Below are 15,990 nucleotides of genomic sequence, written 5' to 3'. Positions count from 1 at the left end.
ACACGGCCTCATTGGCTCTGCGCAGAACTAGATAGTGTTGTTGTTTTTTCGTACTCGAGTTACAAAAGCCTAAAAGAAAGGACCCTATTCATTTTTTTTAAGCCTTAACGTAAACTTATTCTCTTAGGATTGTCGACCCTGGATGTCTGACACATTTGCTGAAAGAGTCGCTTGTTCAACCACTAAATCTATTTGTGTCAGGCGGGATAACTTTGCCGCTGTAGCCACAAGGCCATTTGTTTGTGATACATGGTGTAACGCCATGTCATTCTTTGCCCCTTTTCCCCAAGACACTCTTGTCAAAGCCAGTCACCTCACCTGTGCCCAATACCATGCGTCCTATCGGCCCCGACTCATTGATACTTCTGCCTCACTTCAGCATCTACCTCCATGCTCCTTGACAGAACATTCAGCCTTAAAAATGTTTGATTTTGCCCAACGAAACAGGGAGTCAACACAAATTTAGTTTTCACGCTAAACGTCTATTGGCCATTTTGTATTCGTGTTTTGAGTAAGCTTGTAACTTTGCCAACGGTTTTATTTTTTCCTCCTATGTTCCTCCATTAGCCGTGGTCACGCTCACTTTAACTAAATTCTCAATTCTCTTCAGGTAAGGCTGAATGGATATAGGAACCGGGCTATTTCTATAAGCATTAGCGTCCAAATCTTCTTCCTCATTGAAGTTGATGGTATTGCCTCCTGATCGGCCTTCGTATCTCTACAGGGGGGAGATAGAGGTCATAAAGTACTGCAGATTAAGTGGGTTATCCAAACAGTGGTATTATCTGCAGACGATTATCAACCACTCAATGTTGACCCAACTCAATCACTAATAGTCTGTGTTTACAGTCAGACTACACGGTGTCCTGTGGAGCAGTGGGGATACTGGTGTCTAAACCATTAGTTTTGAGACAAGGTTATCCCCTTGGTCTTGGTGAACAAGGTGTGATTCAAGGAAAAACAAGCTGGTTAGCATTTTGGGACTCCATGGGAGTTTCCGCTGATCTATTTGGGTCCTGGTTTTGTTAGATGCTCGGTCTGCGGTGTTTAGTTATACAATGCAATAATTATACAAAAGTAGTGGTACTGCTTGATGGTTTTGAGAATGTTCTCCCCCCTTGTGTAACTGTTGAATTTTTTTTTTTACGTCACGCTTAAAACTCAAATCGAAAGTGAACAACTGCCATGTGTAATTACTAGTTCCTATATGATTCTGGCACCGTTAAGCCCCGGTGTCTTTTCGTCGGCGTAGACAGAACCCAGATTACTCATCGTGATGGAGTGGGGGATGAAAAAACAAAGCGTTGTTTCTTTACTGTGTAGACGAGTGAAGACGACAGGCTGCGACGATGTGTGACCCGCTGGTGGTGGTGAGATGGTGCGACCGGACTGTGTCACTGGACCAAAGTCATCCGTCAAGGGTCTGGCAGTGGCTGAATGCGGCTTTATGCACCCTGCCCTGCCGCACAATGCCTTGTACAACCCCACCACCCACCTCCCCCCCAACCCCAGACTCCCCTGACTCAGTATGGGGCTCGGTTTACAGTGTGTGCATAATTTCATTTACAGTGTAATTTAATGTAAAGTTTCAGGCTCCGTCATTCCTCTAATGCACCGTTTATTCCTGACGGAGCACTTGCGTTCCGGCTCAATTGAGCGTTGGATGTTTACTTTATTGATCTCCCACCTACGTCCTGTGGCTAATACATTACCTCCTAGCAAATCTAGTGTTCAAGATTACCGGTGGCACCTGGCTCCGGAGCGCTTTTAGTTGACCATTTAGCGTCGTTGGCTTTGAGCTGCATCGTCTGACCTTTTGACAATGAGGCAAAGGTAATGCAATCAGTTCCTCTTCGCCTTACACCAGCATTTCTTGTTGCCCGGCCCCCGATCGCGCTGTCTGAATAGATGAATATCGTGATCACGTTACGGTTCAGAAATGAATCGTGAGCCCGTGGTCTGACCCTTATTATTTAACAGTGAATTCTGCATTTAAATCAATAGACCTTCAAGAATGCAATGCTTATCCTTTGGCACCCCCAGACCATGAGCACCTTCAAAAAGTGTTTTTTAATTTTCTCCATTTCAGTCTACAACTAACGATATTTGTTGAACTGTGCTAAAGGTAGCAGCTTTTGACGAGGTTTTGGCTGTATGAACTGGAGGTTTTGGCCGCATGAACTTCTGTGTTTTTATGTACCTAGAGCCTTACTTTTGGCTGCATTGCAATAACGTAGCTCATAGCCAACGGCTAGTAGTAGAGGTGTGTAAATATTAGTTGCAACATTTTCATGAGAGAGCTCGCCCTTGCATGAAGAAACTTCCAAGTCTCGTAGCTGGTGCCTCATTTGTTTAGGAAATCATTCTGCATTTGCATAGGGAAAAAGTTAAATTATATCAACGCCCTTTCTGGCAAGGTTGTCATTCAAAGAATGTGAGATATATCTTCCTGATTGCCCAACAATGCAGAGTTAAACTAGCGCTGTTGAACCATTGTTATGTGAGGCCTCGTCTGCATACCTGCAGATCTGCATACCTGTAGATCTGCATACCTGCCAAAACCAGCAGGAGTTTGACAAAGGGAGTCGACAGCAGTGTCTCAAGAGACACTGCTGTTGACTTGGGGCTCAACCTGGGGCCTGCTTTGATATGGAAATCCTGCATGTGTTCGTATCCTTCCATCCTGTTGTATTCCCCCCCAGCCCCCCCCGATCACCACCACCAGAACCAACCGGGCCTTCGTGTGCGCTTGCAGGCTGGGTGGCCGTCCAGACGCCTCGAAGGTGGGGGTGGCTGTAGTTGCGTGGGTCGCGGGGTGCCAGATTTGACGCCACACTGAGGTGTGAGCGCCGGTGTTTGCGCATGACGGAGCGTTATGTAAGATTAACCGACTCGGCGTTCCCTCTGGGAATGGATCGGTGAGTGAGAAATGAAGGCGAGGAAGTTAATGCTGAAGCCTTGTTTTGGTATTTTTTTGGTTAATGAGAAGCAGAGGAAGGCGGAAGCTTCCCGGTTATTCAGTTCTAGCGCCACATTAATCTGAGTCCAACCTGCGTGGGTCTGAGTCCAGGTGGCCTTTTTTTACACCTTCTCTTGGCACTTGTCCAGCTCTGGGCTGTCCGCAGAGTCTTCAAACGGCTTTTTGTGCCTCTACGTGAGACGACTCTGGCCCGTTGAATGAGATGTAACAGATTCTCTTCCCACAACGACTTAATAATTCACAGGCACAGTAATGGCCTGTACAAGCCCTACTTTACGGGAGCATACCGATGCATTTAGACACTGTGGCGAGGGGGTGGGGGGTCTCACTTGAATGGGAGATGAGACTTCAGAACATTTACAGACCTCAAGAGACACGAGTAGCGTAGTAGAATTCACACGTCCGTTCCGATTATGTGTAGGACTGATCATTTAAAAACAAAGCAATGTACGATGTTTATGCCATCGTTTATGTCCCCATGTTTGAAAGATTGGATTGAGGATTTGGCCGGTTAGGACCCACAGCTTAATTGTTAAAGTTGTCTATGTAAAGATTTGAAACTGTTCCACTTTTTGTATAGGGGCCTTCTGAAACTTGGCAGTTTACGACTATATCCTAAATCCAAGTGTTGAGCAGCTCCCATAGCTGTGGTGCTCTGTGGGGTGCGTGAATTAGCGTCTATAACTGGGGGTGGGGGGGCACAGGTGCAGCTGTAGAGGGAGAGCATCATAATGAAAGAGGATGTAAATACTGATGTGTCTCTCTCTTACAGTGAGGTCGGTCCCTGCTTCACAGTCTGAAGTCCCTTTTTGAGTGTATACTCTGAACGCGTGTTTGTAGCCAAGGCCGATCCGTGGAGGTTGGGCAATCGGTGTCCCCTCCGCCACTTAATAAAAGCCTATCCGCCATCTCTGTGTGCTTCCTTTGAGTCCCTGTTCGGGCGCCAATGTGACAATGCCTATCAATTCTCGGAAATAGTTTGATGCTTCTGCTTCAAACCATTTCGGAGGCACTCAGGAAGCCAGCTACACAAACACGCTTTCAAAGTATACAAAAAAAAGACCCGATCGATTGTTTCCGTGACCGCGAAGCAGGACCAAACCTCACTGTAAGAGGGAGAGAGAACAAGGCCACATTGTATTTATATCCTCTTTCGTCATTACGCTCACCTCCTACAGCTGCGTCTGCTCCCCCTGTTGAGACACCCCGTCTGAGGCCGACTCTAAGCCACGCTCCCCACACACCACAGCTGTATCGTGGGTCACTCAACATGGGTATGCCCATACGAACTGGGTATTTTAATTTCGGTGTTAACTCGTTATGTGCATGCTCAAGGACTTGGAGGCTGAGGCGTGCAGTTAGTTAGAATTCTGAGGGAAGACTGTGGCTGTGTCCTGTGCAGTGTGATGATTCTGAATTGTGTGCAGAGCAACTGCTCTTGAAGCATGAGCAGTGTTGGGCGGATTTCCTGTACAACATTGCTCATTATAGCGCTGGTGTGCGGCGACGCCACCAACTTAAGGAAAAGCGAACCCCAAGTTGCCATTGGTTGCAACATGGGCATCCCACTCGTTTCTTTGAGTCCTTGGCCCCACACATATTTTTTTTAACGATCTCATAGTGTTCAAATCCAAGTAGAAAGCAGTGGGTTCACCCGCACTGTAATCTCATGTATTCACTGTGAGTAAAAAAAAAAAGAAAAAGGAACATCCAAACAACTTCGTAACAACGAGGATGGCCCCAGTGAAAGGCGAGGACCGTTGAACTGTGCCTGGCCGGTCCCTGTGAGTTGAAGGAGTTCTGCCTCTGAGGAGGAGGAGGAGGGCAGGGCGGGACGGAAGGGGGAGACGGTAGCAGCTGGTGGACCATCAGGGGGGGAGGTTGTCTTGGCTCCTTTCATGGTGCCGGCCCTGTGGCTGTCCGGCCAGAACAACCCTGCTCCTTCTGTGTCCGCCGGCCGCAGTCAGGAAGGAAACCCAAAGGGCCACGGAGGGCACTCTGTGCTCTCCGGAAGAGTGTGTGTGGTGGTGTGAGTGCAGTGTGTGTGTGTGTGTGTGTGTGTGTCTAACCCTGTGTGTTCAGCGGTTTTTAAATTGATATCAGATTGACCCCATGTGAAGGATCCCTGATAAATTCTACTCAGCATTTCCACCAGCGTAGGAGCAGCAGGCGCCTGTTCTCTCTCCCCTTGTTTGGACCATGGTGTCCGTTTCTACGGGGGGGATTAGGGACGTGTGGGCTGCTGCCAGGGGACTCGACGAGTACAACAGACCGCGTGTCCTCTTAGCTCTGAGTCCCTCTGGCTTCACCCTGCCTGCCTTTTAAGGGTGAGGAATGTCCTGGCTACCTCACTCGTAGGCCTGTAACATCTCCCCAGGTTGATATTTTAAATGGATCATCTGTTTTTTCATTCCCCCCCCCCCCCCCCCCCCCATCTCCAGAGTGATCGGTTAAGTCCTTTTGGGGCGTGCGATTGCAATTGCCCTCTTCGGGGTCTGTCGAAACATGTGTCGAATCATCCTATTGCAGATGCTACTTGTTTGTTTGACATTTGGTCCGTTGACGGGCTCGTCGACTATCTGATCCACCTCCGATGTGACGATGGACTTAAGGCTCCACTCTTCTCTAGCTGACCCCTCCCCCCCCCCTACCCCCTCCCCCCTCCCCCCTCCCCACACCCTATCAGCGCTTGCAAACATTTGCGGCCGCTGGAAAGTTTTTCACTTGAGTGCCACAGCTTTGAAGGCGTATTAATCATCCTCAGCCCAGTGAATATCCTCACAATTTAGGACAGACGCATACCCATACACACACACGCACACGCACACAAGCTGTGTCCCCTCCTCCATTGACAGACTTCAGGCCTCATTAAGTGGATTTCTTTTTTGTAGAGCCTGCGCAACAGATTTCCCGATCATCAGATTCAGCGAGCCCGGCCATAACAACGGCTCTATTCTTTCCTGGGGTTTATCCAGCAGAGCCCTGCGTGCCTCAGATGTTGGGTCAAATATTCACTTAGCTTTAAGTTATGCTTGAGGTTTCTGTTATGCGTGTGAGGCACATTTTCCCTGTTTCTTCATTATTTTCTGCAGGATCATGATATTCCTCCAGTCTATTATGAGCCCCTCTCTAACCTCCTCGGTGGTTTGTAGGAAAAGTGGCGAAAAACGATTTAGGCTAATAATAATCATATCCGCTCTTTCCCTCTCTGGTCCTTTCCCCGTGTTAATCTCCCCGTCTTTCTCTCTCCCCCTCTCTCCCCCTTCTTGTTCTCCCAGCTTGGAGGTGACGAGAGCAGAGTAGACAGCAGGACCATCTACGTTGGCCATCGGCCGTCGACCACTGAGGCCTTCATCCCGCCCAAGTTCTGCGACAATAGGATTGTGTCCTCCAAGGTAAGAACACACACTCACTCACTCACTTCCCCCCTCTCTCTCTCCGTTAGAACTCCTCTTCATCTCTCCTCCTCCCCCCCCCGTCCCATTCTAACACTCCCGTCAAATCCTTTATTTGAACTCCTCTGGGGTTTTCTGCAGGCGGTCACACAATCTGCTCAGTGTGTTCCACCTGTTTGCCCCCCCCCCCCCCCCCCTCCCCCCTCACACCAATGGCCATTATTTGTTTTGCGCGTCAGCACTCTGCACATGGCATTAAAACAAGAACCATGAATGCGCAGGCCATTCCATATTTCACCCACTTGCGCTCGTTATTCTCCCTCTCTCTCCCCCCCCCCCCCGCACCCTGCAAAGCCTCGTCATGAGAGAGGGCGGGAGGGAGGGAGGGAGGGAGGGGAGCAGTGGCTGGGAGGAGGAGCCCTGTGTCAGATCCGGAATGCGTAAGGTGAAGGTGATGCGGGGCGCCGCTTCCCCTTCGAACGCCAGGCAGACGGGAGGCAGCGGGGGGGGGGGGGGGGGGATTTATAGTGGTGCAGGGGGAGCCCAGAGAGGACAGGCCCGATCTATTGGCTCCCTGCAGTGTGTCAGTGTAAACAGCCTTTAATTACCCCGGCTGCAGGGTTTATGCTCCCGCGTGCTCTCGCACCTTCCATCATCCTGCTGCCCCGGCCGCCGCCAACCACCACTCTCACTCCGTGGCCTCGCTGCGCCACCGTCATACGAGTGCAGCAGCGTGCGCCACTCCCTGCTCCACCCTTCCTTTTTTGGATAACTCTCCTGCAAGAATAATCTTTATTTGTCGTTGTGCGCATGCATTGCATATGTCATGCGCAACAAAATTAGATCACTGCATTTACCATCACTCGCTGCAGCACCACTAGCATTTGACCCATCACTAGCAGCATTTGACCCATCACTAGCTGCAGCACTAGCAGCATTTGACCCATCACTAGCAGCATTTGACCCATCACTAGCAGCATTTGACCCATCACTAGCTGCAGCACTAGCAGCATTTGACCCATCACTAGCAGCATTTGACCCATCACTAGCAGCATTTGACCCATCACTAGCTGCAGCACTAGCAGCATTTGACCCATCACTAGCAGCATTTGACCCATCACTAGCAGCATTTGACCCATCACTAGCAGCATTTGACCCATCACTAGCAGCATTTGACCAATCACTAGCAGCATTTGACCCATCACTAGCAGCATTTGACCCATCACTAGCAGCATTTGACCCATCACTAGCTGCAGCACAGTGGGCAGCTGCAGTACAGTGCCCAGGGACCAGCTCCAGGTCTCCTGCTGGTGCATTGGTCAAGGCCACATTGTGAACATTAGCAAACCTTTTGTTTGTCTATTGGGTGTTGCCTACACTGCAGTGTTCCACTGCTTGTGATGCATGCGTGTATCAGAAGTTTGTTATGTCACTTTATTTAGCACTTCAGAGTATCACCATTTCTCACTTTTTATTAAGAATGTGAGAAAGTCATCAAATTTGGGGGGGCGGGGGTACTTTTAAATACTCTTTAAACGTTTTAGTTTCCAACATGTTAATGTAATCTTAACTCCATCGGGGGCTCGTTAAATGAGTCAGATAAGTCGCTAATCCGAATCAATGGGCTACCTGCCGTTACCCTACGGTTGGGCTGGATTTCTGAGCCAATAGGCAGCCAGCTTTGAAGTTGTCCCCCCCCCCCCCCACCCCCCTCCCCTCCTTCACACAGCTTCCCCTCTAGAGGGGACTAGCCACGTGCAAAGTCGTGGTGCATATTGAACGCCACTAATCCCTCTCCCCTTGAAATTCCTCTCCACTAACCTTTCCTACCTTGAAACGAGGTCGGGGAGACACCGATCTGAAATGAGCACTGCGATGAGGCGTGTGCATGTACCTCGCACACGCACACACACACACGCGCACACGCACACACGCTGTCTGGTGGAGACGTACTCCTGCTGCATTAATCTTGCCCTCTTTAACTCTCCTAACTCTCTCTCTCTCCCGCCGCAGTACACGGTGTGGAACTTCCTGCCAAAGAACCTGTTTGAACAGTTCAGACGGATTGCAAATTTCTACTTCCTTATCATCTTCCTGGTGCAGGTAAGTGTAAGTGTGTGTGTGTGTGTGTGTGTGTGTGTGTGTGTGTGTGTGTGTGTGTGTGTGTGTGTGTGTGTGTGTGTGTGTGTGTGTGTGTGTGTGTGTGTGTGTGTGTGTGTGTGTGTGTGTGTGTGTGTGTGTGTGTGTTTTTGTCTGTATGTGTGCCCGGGCATCAAACTCACCTGCTCCACAGGTGAGTTTATGTGAGCATGAATTGATGTAAGTGCGACGGTTGCAAATGGGGCATTTGCATGTGGTAGGCGCCTAGTGGCGGAGGCTGTGGCCGGATAGGGGCACGGCGGCTCAGTGGACAGGTGTGTTTCATTCCCCAGTTCATTTGTGTTGGAGCCTGCATCCCGCTTGCATTGAGGCCTGTGAAGAAAAAACGACTTTTATTACTATTTCCACGTAGCTTTGAATTATTTTGTCTGTTTAACATCCCTCGTCGTCGTTTTTTGTTCATCCTCATGTAGTCGTTCAACAAAGGGTTTTTATCCAAGGAGCGTCCCTCTGGAGCAGCCCAGCCCATACAGTATCCTGCCCCCTTCATTAATCACCAATAGAAAGGTCACCACGCGCTGCATAGCTCTCCATTCTCTATTCTTTAAATATCCCCTTGTCATATAGCTCCTCTGTTCCCCTTGTCTCCAGCGTGTTCTTGAAACAAAAAAAGAAGCGTTTGCGTGTCTCCTCCTTTACGTGTGAATAATAGATGGGCAACGTTGAAAGAGGGGTGGCGGGTATCGGCGGAGCCCGCCAACAGGCATTTGATGGAAGGATCAGTGGAATGCACACAGGTGCACTCTCATCTCTGCTGTTCCCCCACTATCCCTCTCCTCTCCCTCTCCCGTCTTTCCTCCTTTCTCCACTGCTCTCTCCTCGCCCTCCTTCCCCTCCTCTCCCCATCCCCCCCCCCGGGAATGTGGCTGGCACTGATGGAGAGGGAGACTGCAGAAACAGGTTCCTGTGCCCGCATCCATCCTCGCTTTCCCATTCTCTTCGTGATCGCCCTCCCGCTGCAGTTCACTCTCTCTGTGGCTTTCTCAATGTCCCTCCCTCTGGCGCTCTCTCTCTCTCTCTCCCTCACCTGCCCCAGCTCTCTCCCTCTAGCGCTTTCTAGTTACCTCGCTCTCTTTCTCCCACTCTCGTTAGTGTGCTCTCTCTCTCTTTCCCCTAGCTCTTTCTCTCTCCCCCCCTCGCTCTTTCTCTCTCCTTCTTACCTAAACAGTCTAGTGTCCAGTATAAACGGGTGCTCCCCTCAGGCGCGGTAGCCGTGCCACCGTTTGCATTCAGACCCAAATGGGTCCCTGCAGAGAGACTGTGGCTTAGCCGTGTGCTAAATTAAGCAGTGGTGTAGTGTTACGAGATGTTCAAGTCATTAGGGGCTTGATTAGTGGGGATCTTAGTCTTTTATCTGCTGTATTTGTATTTGACCAAAGCTATTCATGGAATTTAATGTTGGCTATTGTGTCTGTGTCTGTCTGTTGATCCACATCAGTTTTTCCACATGGTCTTGGGTAACTGTTTGGGGGGAATAGGGGGTTAATTTCAGTGGAACACATACCAGGGAACATCAGTGTGTGTGTGTGTGTGTGTGTGTGTGTGTGTGTGTGTGTGTGTGTGTGTGTGTGTGTGTGTGTGCGCGTGTGTAATGTTTGCCACATGGTTTTCGGTAACTGGATGGATCCCATTTTCCAGTAGAAGGGGGTGGGGGTAAATTCAGTGGAATACTTTGGCACTCATCACATTCAATTCCTTTATCCCCACATGACTCAGAAGTGATGGCGTGTGTTTCCCTGGGTTCACACCAAGAGGTTTATAATATGCGGTTAATCCAACACAACACCCACGAATGCTGCCTCCTTCAAACACTACCTTCCTTACGCAATACCTGTGCCACGCTGTATGCATGCAGATGTAATGTGTTTGCTCAGTGTGTGTGTGTGTGTGTGTGTGTGTGTGTGTGTGTGTGTGTGTGTGTGTGTGTGTGTGTGTGTGTGTGTGTGTGTGTGTGTGTGTGTGTGTGTGTGTGTGTGTGTGTGAGAGAGACAGTGTTTACCCTGGCTGCCACGAGGTTGGCATTTCTCCACTAATCCAGTGTCCCCAGAGGGGTCTTCTTATCCTAACCACTGCCCCCACCCTCAAGCTACCCCTTCACCATCATATCACAGAGGGTGGGAGAGAGGGGTGGGGGGTGGAGGGAGAGAGAGAGAGAGAGAGAGAGAGAGAGAGAGAGGGGGACACGCGCAATAGAGCGCTTCAGTCTGCTTTCACATCACACAGACAGAAATAGATCCATTCTCTTCCCCGTGTGGCTTCTCTGTGACGTTTCTGCCTTCCAGCGAACCTTTGCACGCTCCCTTAACCCTCTCAACCGCTTTCACTCTCTCTCCTCTCTCCTCTACACCTCTGTTTTTTCATTCTCTCTCTCACTCTCGCTCTGTCTCCAAAAATTCTCTTACTCCGTGCCCCCCCTGTTTTTCTCTCTCTCTACGTTTGTCCCCCTCCCTCTAACTTCCTCCCTCACTCCCTCCTGCTCTGGCTCCATCTCTCTCCATCCCTCTGCAGCGCTGCACCGCTGACGTCAGCAGCCAGGAAGCCCTCTGTACTTCACCGCGCCACAAATAGACACAGGGCTGGTGTATAAAAAGCACCACTCTCCTATTAATAGCCCTGTATGCCTATGCTGGGCCCCGATTGAATGGGAGCGGAGCTCAGGGGTGAGTCTAGGAAAGATTAGTCCAAAGAAAAGGAGGTGGTTTGATGAGAGAGAGAGAGGGAGGGAGGGAGAGCACCCTACCTTACAGGACGGAAGCGAGGATGCTAGAGCACCCAGTTCTGCGATGGGACCTGAGGGAACAGCTGTCTGTCGCTCGCTCTCTCTCTCTGACATGCTTCCCTGCTCCGATGTAGGGCTCCACTCTGTCGTAGCACACCTCTCGGTTCCTCCCGTACGTACGCGTGCCTGCGCCCGATCATCCTACCCGCTCATCAGTAACACACAGCTGACTCCCGGCTGCCATTTCAGACGTTTTCCTGTTTTGGTGCAGAGGAGGTGAAGATGTGTGGGTGTATAGGCGGGATGTTGGGGGGTGTATTTCTGGGTAGCGGGGGGGTGGGGGGGGGCGTTTGATTGAATGTGTGGATGATGTGAGAGGAAGTGGGTGCAGGACCTAAATACAGGATTCCAAATCCAAACAAGTGGGGCAACGTGAAGGTATAGTGCGGGACGTACATTTTACTGCAGTACTTTACAACAATGACGCACCCATCGCCCTTCGGCCGAAAAACAAGAAACTAAAACCCACCGTTCAACTACAGCTGGGCTTTGCGAAATACTGTGTCACCAAAGTAAAGTATCGGAAAGAATATGACTTTGCGGCAACCGCTCCGAAAACGCCGTAATGTGGGGGAGATTGGCACCAACATCACCCACCCTGGGGGGCTCCGGCGTTCATTTGCAGATGCAGCTTCATGTCACTTCTTCCTCTCCGCCCCCTTAACTTCATTTTTATTCATTTCAACATAAATGGCATGGGCATCAATCACTCTCAAAGCATCACTCCTTCTAGAGTAGGCTCTCTGCAGTGCAGCCCCCCCCCCCCCCCCCCCCCTGCAGAGCTTGGCAGGGTGGGCAGTGTATCCCGGGGACAAGCTGTCCTCAATACAGTCGCTCGTTTACACTCGCCCAATTTCTCGACCAGCAAGCTGTACAGCAGAGTGTGTGTATGTTGTGTGTGTCTGTTTTTGTGAGTGTGTATGCTTGTTTGTATTGTTTATATGTGTGTGTGTGTGTGTGTGTGTGTCTAAAGCTTCATCCACCTGCTCCCCTTGCAGGGCGCCCTCCTATAGACCCCCCAGCTATGGTAGAAGTATATTTTTATTAGTCGACAATATATAGGCTATCACCATCTAGTAGCGGTTAAATATTCCCCAACTGACGTGTCCCGCGGGCTGCGTTCCCGGTGTAATGGGGCTTTAACAAGTGGGTGGTGGAGGCTCTTAGATTGCCGGACTGGTTCTCCTAGTGTACCGTTCTGGTGCGTCGGAGCCCCACGTCCCACACAGTCCCACACAGTCCCACACACTGCTGCAGCGAAGCTATTATTTCTGCTCCTGCCCTGACAGGATTGGTTGGCTGCTACTACTACTACAGATACAATGCAGGCTTTCCTCGCTCCTCCTCCTCCTTGCTGCTCCTCCTCCTCTTCTATTCCCTGTTTCTGCATTCCTCCTAATGGTTCGCTGTGCACTGGTCCAGCACTGCCTTCTAATTGATTTATCCCCCAGTTAATTGTAATCACAGCAAAAGCTCGGATAGGCTACTAGATTGCACCGTTTCCTTCTCCGTGTGCGTGTGCGTGTCTGCGTGCGTGTACTCCTATAGGCCTGAGTTTTTGTAATTGAGTTGTGTGCGTTTGTGCGCAGGCATTGTTTCTGTAGAAGCGATTGTGTCTGAGTGTGTTTCTGTAGAAGTGAGCGTGGGTCTCTGTGATTGAGTTTCTTCAAGACGTATGTGTGTGTGCTTGCGTGTGCTTCTATAGACGTGTGTGTGTGTGTGTGTAATTCAGTGGTGTGGTGTGTGTCTATGGATATGCTGTGTGTGCTGATTTGTGCCGTTTGAGTACAGCGGGAGCGTAGCGACTTTCTCATTCTCAGTCAGAGCACAGGTGAGGGAAAACACCAGGCAGTATCTAAACGTCCCCTGCTCCTGGTGGTGTTGATGTCTATCTGACAGTTAGCAGCACTCGTGGACAGAAAGACAACTAGGTGTGTGTGTGTGTGTGTGTGTGTGCGTGTGTGTTCGTCAGTGTGTTAGTGTGTGGCAATGTCGGGACATTATTAAAGACATGCTGCAACATGCATATCCCCGTTTACCTGTACACGCATGCACATACACAAAAGCACAAGGGCGGGCACACGCAAGGGCAGTGTAAAGCCTTCTCGCAGGGTTTCAAAAGATGCGATGCAATACAAGTTATGTTTAGCATCAACACAACTCGCTGATGTATGCAATAGGCTATGCTTTATGCCACGTCCACACTAATACGTTATATTTTTTAAATGCATAACTTATGCTATTTTTACCCCCAAAGTCCACACGAGTCAGGCATTTTGGAACCCCTAACCTCTTTAGGGGTCTTCGAAGTTCAGAAAATGTATCTTTCCCAGATACATTTTGTTTTCACACAACAGTCAGCAAACGCATCTCGAAACAACACAAGATCATTAGTACGTTCTTCTTCTGTGCTTGCCAGCCAAAGACCCTGCCCTATTACAATACCCTTATCCGGAAGAAAACAAACAACATCACCAACTACGACCATGTAGTCTTCGGTCCAAGCAAATAAATATCAGGTCTTATTTTGCCACTGCACTTCTTTATCTGTACTTTTTTCTGCCATTAGGTCAGCAACCACAGCCTAGACCATCTCTTTCCTGTTTACATCAGGAGGCACATTGCGAGGGTACCTGAATGATCACGTGATGTGTGAAATATGGTGTAACGTTCGTGTGGATTTAGCCTTCATTTGCCAGAAGGTATCATAACTAATGGTGGTACAGTTGGCTCTCAATTTATCACACACACACTCACACTCTGTTGGTACGTGTTTTTTCATGTTTGGGGGTACATTGTTCCCACACTTCTTTCGTCATCAATGTTGCACAAATAAGGGTTGGGCATTTTTCAAACCGGTTAGATAATAAGCCAAACAATGAATCGACGTGGGATTACGATCTTTACCACATAGCACACTCACGGCCAAGACACAGCTCTTGAAAGGAAGGATATAAAGAGTTGCATCTATACGCCGGTAGAAAGTCTGCAGCAGCACAAACAATGACCAAGGCCATTGAGCAACACGCATTGTTCCTCTTTCTGAATATCCAAGTTTTAAGAGTCGGATCTCATGCTGGTATTTCAAAATGTCCTCTATAAATAAATTATTCACTAACAAATGAGGATGGAATAAAGTGGTAGCTTACGTGCAGGGTAATCAAAAGATGCGACACAATACAAGTTATGTTTAGCATCAACACAGCTCGCTGATGTAGGCAAGATAGATTCATCAATGCACTGCAATTTATTTGTTCTCGATTCAATTTCGATTCAGAATTTTTTTGAAATCGATTATTTCCAAAAGAAGAAAAGAAGCATACTCTGTCATTGTAATCTAGAAGCGAGTATGCCTAAATGTACATGCCCTTTTACATTTTTCCATGTAATGATTATTACTTTTATGCTGCAAGTTTAGCTGAGGAACAATACTATACAATGTTGTATTCCCTTTTTGCTAGTTAAAGCACAATGAAATGCTTAATTCATTATGAAATGGTTAATTCATTATGAAATGGTTAATTCTAAATAATATTTCGATATTTTTGTCATCTGCACGTATTATTGAATCGATATCGAAGCAATTGGATCAATATCAAATCGAATCGATATCGAATCGAATGAAGACCTAAAGAATCAAATTGAATTTAATTGTGAGGTACCTGGCAATACCCAGCCCTATTATTACATTGAGTGAATTTCTGACATCTTGTATTTTTAATATTTGTACTCTTTGTTGCATAGGCTACTCATAGGCTACTCTAGCTATGCCGTGTACCTTCAATATTTAAAACGATGTACACTAATGTTTAAATGAACAATAGGAGTGAAAGCGCTATCATTGATTACAGATTGAAAGAATCACATTGATGCACAAGACAAGCAGAGTCCAATTTAATAGTTTCATTGCTGGAGCAGTTTCAAAAGAATAATAATCATGTAGTCAACGTGTTTCTTTTTATTTTGCAATGAAACTATAAAGTTAAAATAACCTAATAAGTAGCCTGATCTAAATGACTGCTGAGGGCTTTGCTCATTAACGTTGCACAGAATAGAGGCACACTACCGAGAATCCTTGTATTGTTAATTATGTGTTTATAGCTTCGGTTTCCACATTGCCTAGTTTGTTGGGTATATTTTGATGTTTGTATGTTGCGTTTATTTTTTTTTAACATCATTTCAAATTAAAGTAGGTTGTAGTTTAGGATTCGGGATATTTCACTTGTGTGCAAAAAGGAAAACATTGCCACTTGTTTTCTCACCACAAGTCATCTCCGCAGTACCACACAGACTGGTCCATTGAATGTATACGATCTGTCGGGTCCTGTGTGGAAATGACATTACATCACCTGATGCGTGTTCCCAGGCCTTGACATATGTTGTATTATTAGTGTGGATTTAGCACTCATTTGCCGGAACGTATCGGTAACACAGGAAATCGTACAACGTTCACAGAGAGACAGACCGACCGACAGACAGACAGACAGAGCACTGTTGGTGCATGTTTGAGTCTTCTCATGTTTCACCTTTTTCAGACCCTATTCCCTTCCCGGATCACATCTTCAGATGATCCGATACTCAGCCAATCCACCATTGGCAGATCCGTCTTGATAAAGTTCTAGCAAAAACAACATAGAAGGAAGAGAATCCCACTCACACACTCGACACGCTCACGC

At 48.2% G+C, this 15,990-nt stretch overlaps 1 protein-coding gene across 6 annotated transcripts in view; it reads left to right on the top strand.

Moving 5' to 3' along the window:
- atp11c (ATPase phospholipid transporting 11C) overlaps positions 1-15,990 on the top strand; it is a 45,317-nt gene that overhangs the window by 9,957 nt on the left and 19,370 nt on the right. For all 6 annotated transcript variants that reach the window (XM_056600115.1, XM_056600112.1, XM_056600111.1 and 3 more), the window contains exons 2-3: positions 6,259-6,375; positions 8,389-8,478. In XM_056600115.1, the coding sequence (XP_056456090.1) occupies positions 6,259-6,375; positions 8,389-8,478 (207 nt within the window). The remainder of the gene's footprint in view (positions 1-6,258; positions 6,376-8,388; positions 8,479-15,990) is intronic.

The sequence above is a fragment of the Gadus chalcogrammus genome, chromosome 10 (assembly GCF_026213295.1).
Source record: "Gadus chalcogrammus isolate NIFS_2021 chromosome 10, NIFS_Gcha_1.0, whole genome shotgun sequence".
Lineage (NCBI taxonomy): Eukaryota > Metazoa > Chordata > Actinopteri > Gadiformes > Gadidae > Gadus > Gadus chalcogrammus.
This window is presented reverse-complemented; position numbering and strand designations above follow the sequence as displayed.